The sequence below is a fragment of the Theropithecus gelada genome, unplaced genomic scaffold (assembly GCF_003255815.1).
Source record: "Theropithecus gelada isolate Dixy unplaced genomic scaffold, Tgel_1.0 HiC_scaffold_4244, whole genome shotgun sequence".
NCBI classification, from domain to species: domain Eukaryota; kingdom Metazoa; phylum Chordata; class Mammalia; order Primates; family Cercopithecidae; genus Theropithecus; species Theropithecus gelada.
In genome coordinates this window covers 1-3848 of record NW_020260798.1, presented here as the reverse complement: position 1 = coordinate 3848, position 3848 = coordinate 1, and the positions used below count along the sequence as shown (strand labels likewise).

The 3848-nt window shown below is 54.7% G+C and overlaps 1 protein-coding gene across 1 annotated transcript; it reads left to right on the top strand.

The window, feature by feature from the left end:
• Positions 1-507: 507 nt before the first annotated feature.
• Positions 508-3519, top strand: CES2 (carboxylesterase 2; the record flags this gene model as incomplete). The annotated part of the gene is made up of 7 exons (XM_025374467.1): positions 508-647; positions 1480-1613; positions 1695-1953; positions 2379-2477; positions 2757-2900; positions 3022-3102; positions 3375-3519. Coding segments are annotated over exons 1-7 (931 nt in total), but the record flags the coding sequence as incomplete, so codon positions are not given.
• Positions 3520-3848: the final 329 nt, after the last annotated feature.

The following is a 3848-nucleotide window of genomic DNA, read 5'->3' as shown; positions in this document are numbered from 1 at the left end:
GGGCCAGGAGCCATTGGCCAAGAGACGTGTATATTTTTCCAACTGGAGGCCATGTGGGAATGATGAGTTTTTGACAGTTTAGACTTGGGATGAGGGACATCCCACTGCCCTTCTCATGAGAAATTAACATCCATTCACTCATGTAGCACACATATGTGGGCTACTCCCCTGTCCCAGGCCTGAGGGGGTACAGCGATATAGTGGTGAATGTCAACATATGCAGCCAATGGTTCTCAGAGAAACCCCTGAGAGTCAAGGTTTCCGGTGTTGGGAGGAATGATACCCAAGGTCCTCAATGACCTCGAGACCTCCCTGGAAGTCCAAGCTCCATCCCAGCTTCCCCAGAGCCTGTGGCCTGTAACTTGGTGGGAAGGGATTTTTGAGAGGGATCATGTGTGAGCAGAATGTGAGAAGGGGCTAAGGGTGGTTGGGGACACATCTGAACCCAGGGTCTGGTTTTGACCATGATGCGGCCGCTGGACTGATTGTTTGCTCTGGTTACCAGGTGTCTTCAGGACCTCACCATAACAGATTCAGAGGTTCAGAGCCAAGTCAATGTGACCATCCCTTCCATCTCCATGTCCGAGGACTGCCTGTACCTCAGCATCTACACGCCGGCCTACAGCCACGAAGGCTCTAACCTACCAGTGAGTGTCAGGCCACAGTTCACTGGGAGTTGGAGGACAGTTCTGCAAGAAGCTGGAAAGGACAATATTAGCTCAGGCCCTGCTGCAGAGGGGACCATACTGAGAAACTTGTCACTGTCAGGTCCAAGAAATGCTCCTTACCCAGGCTGGGCAGCTGGCCCCTGGACATGGGGTCACAGAGTTCTGGCTGCTCCGAGAGGTCAAAGGCTGTGGCTCTGGGCTGGACCCAGGACTCACCCAGCCAACTCACACCCAGGACATCCACTTAAGTGCCCAAGGGCTGCACCTTGAGGTTACCAGGAATCCCAGCCATGGATAATCTGTTGGGTCTATGAGAATGGGCACTCACAAAAAGTTTTTTTTGTTAGAGATGGCATCTTGCTCTGTAGCCCAGGCTAAAATGCAGTGCCATGAACATAGCTCTCAGTAACCTCAAATTCCTGGGCGATCTTCTCACCTCAGCCTCCTGAGTAGCTGGGACTGCGGACCTAATTTTTAAAACATTTTCTGTTCAAACGAGGTCTATGTTCTTCAGGCTAACGACATGTTTTATTAATATTCATGTGGAGCCATCACCCCTTTTCTTTCCACTTTGGTGTGTTTTCTCAGACTAAGGAAACCATGCTTTGAAACAAGGGGTAGAACCCAAAGGTTTGGAGGCCTGGTCTTCCTGATAGATCTTCGATGCCTAGCCTGTGGCCCACATAATTTATTTGTGCTGGAGTTCTAATGGGGAGGTAGACAGAGGCAAAGCACTGGTTGGTCTAGGTAGTGGCCCTGGTGGGGTTCAGGCTGGGTTGGAGCATCGTGGTAGCTGCCTTGATTTCCCCAGGTGATGGTGTGGATCCACGGTGGTGGGCTTGCTTTTGGCATGGCTTCCATGTATGATGGTTCCATGCTGGCCACCTTTGAGGACGTGGTGGTGGTCACCATCCAGTACCGCCTGGGTGTCCTGGGCTTCTTCAGGTGAGACTAAGGCTGGGCTGGGCAACGAGGGCTGAGCGGGGCCAGGACAGCCCTGTGATCCCTGTCCCTGCTACTTCTCAGCACTGGAGACAAGCATGCAACCGGCAACTGGGGCTACCTGGACCAAGTGGCCGCACTACGCTGGGTCCAGCAGAATATCGCCCGCTTTGGAGGCAACCCTGACCGTGTCACCATTTTTGGCGAGTCTGCGGGTGGCACGAGTGTGTCTTCACTTGTTGTGTCCCCCATGTCCCAAGGACTCTTCCATGGGGCCATCATGGAGAGTGGCGTGGCCCTGCTGCCTGGCCTCATTGCCAGCTCAGCTGATGTTATCTCCACGGTGAGTGCCCTCAGCTGCAGAGGCCTAGGCCTGCTACCTCCTCTCATACCCCTCAGAGCCTCTGTTAACCAGGGATGACAAGAGCCATTCAGGAGCAGGCACCAGGAGCTGCCACCTACCTTGGAATTGCTGGGGGGCTCCAGGGTCAGAATGCACATCCTTCTGCCATTGCAGAGGCCAAGTTTGTTCTGTGGCCTCTGTGCAAAGTTGGCACCCTAGGGATCCCCATCATGAGGAGAACCATCTAGGCAGATGGGATGGTCCTTCTTTCTGGGACTTCTGAGTTGGAACAGTGTCAGACCTGCAGAAATTCATATGGAATACCCTGTGAGATTTGGGGTGCCCCTGTTCTTGGCCAGGGCATTGGGCAATCTCCCCTCCTCTACCTGGAAGGATGAGCCAGCTCCTGCCTGGTCCCTTTACAGGTGGTGGCCAGCCTGTCTGCTTGTGAGCAAGTTGACTCTGAGGCCCTGGTGAACTGCCTGCGGGGCAAGAGTAAAGAGGAGATTCTTGCAATTAACAAGGTCGGTCTAAACAGATGTGGGTGTAGAGGAAGGGGTGCAATAGGCATGGGGCTCTCAGGCCTGCATGCTCCTCATATTCCCTGGGCACCTCATCTGCATTCCTGGGTATCATAGCCCTGGGTGGGGACTGAAGGTTGGTGCATGCCCGAGCCAGGCATTTATCTCCTGGGGTGGATATGAGCATCCGGGGATGAACCGGGAAGGAGTGGAAGGTACTCAGTGGTCATCGGAAGGTGTCTGGGACCTGACCTTTTTCCCTGACCTTGCATTTCCCCTCAGCCGTTCAACATGATGATCCCTGGTGTAGTCGATGGGGTCTTCCTGCCCAGGCATCCCCAGGAGCTGCTGGCCTCTGCTGACTTTCAAGCTGTCCCCAGCATCATTGGTATCAACAACGATGAATTCGGCTGGATCATCCCCAAAGTGAGGCCCAACCCAAGCTGTCAAGTGCCTGGGGAGCCCATCGGGTAGTGGGGACTGTTCAGGGCTTTGTAGTTCCAGGCTCATCCCATCCCCAACTACAGACTCTCTCCCGGCCACCCAGGTCACGGGTATCTATGACACCCAGAAGGAAATGGACAGAGAGGCCTTCCAGGCTGTTCTGCAGAAAATGTTAACGCTGATGGTAAGGCTCCTGGGGTCCCTCGCCAATGGAGAGGGGCTCCTCTCCTGTCCTGAGGCAGAGGAAATTCAACCCCCAGATACCCTGCCTATGGAGTGACCCCCATGAGCAAAGGCCTGAGTGTGTGTGTGCTTGGGGGTGGGGTCACCTCAGAGCCTCACCTTTGCTCCCCCTTCCAGTTCCATCTCACGGTCCGTCTCCCCAAGCCCGAGGCCACCTCCTCCCTGCCCCTGACATCCAGCCTAACCTGCCTCTTCCTGATCCACCTGGGGTAGATGTTGCCGCCTACATTTGGTGACCTGCTGATGGAGGAGTACATTGGGGACAATGGGGAACCCCGGAGCCTCCAAGCCCAGTTTCAGGAGATGATGGCAGACTCCATGTTCGTGATCCCTGCACTCCAAGTAGCACATTTTCAGCGTGAGTATATTTGGCCCTAAGGCCTGACAGGCAGGGGTACAGCTCAGGGCTGTGGGTCCCAGGTGAGACCTGCTGCTATCCGGGTCCCCACTCATGTTTATTGGGCTCCGCGGACACTTGAGGTCCATCACTGCAGTAAATCCTCATGGCTAGTCCAAGAGACAGACATTTCCCCGTTTCACAGATGAGGAAATTGAAGTTAGGGACCTTCAGTGACTTGCCCAAGATGATAACAGCTAAGAAGTCCGAGGCCATGATTTATCCCGTCTCTTCCTCTGCTCCTGCCCCAGCCTGGGGCTCCACACCCCACTGTCCAGATTCCAGCCAGC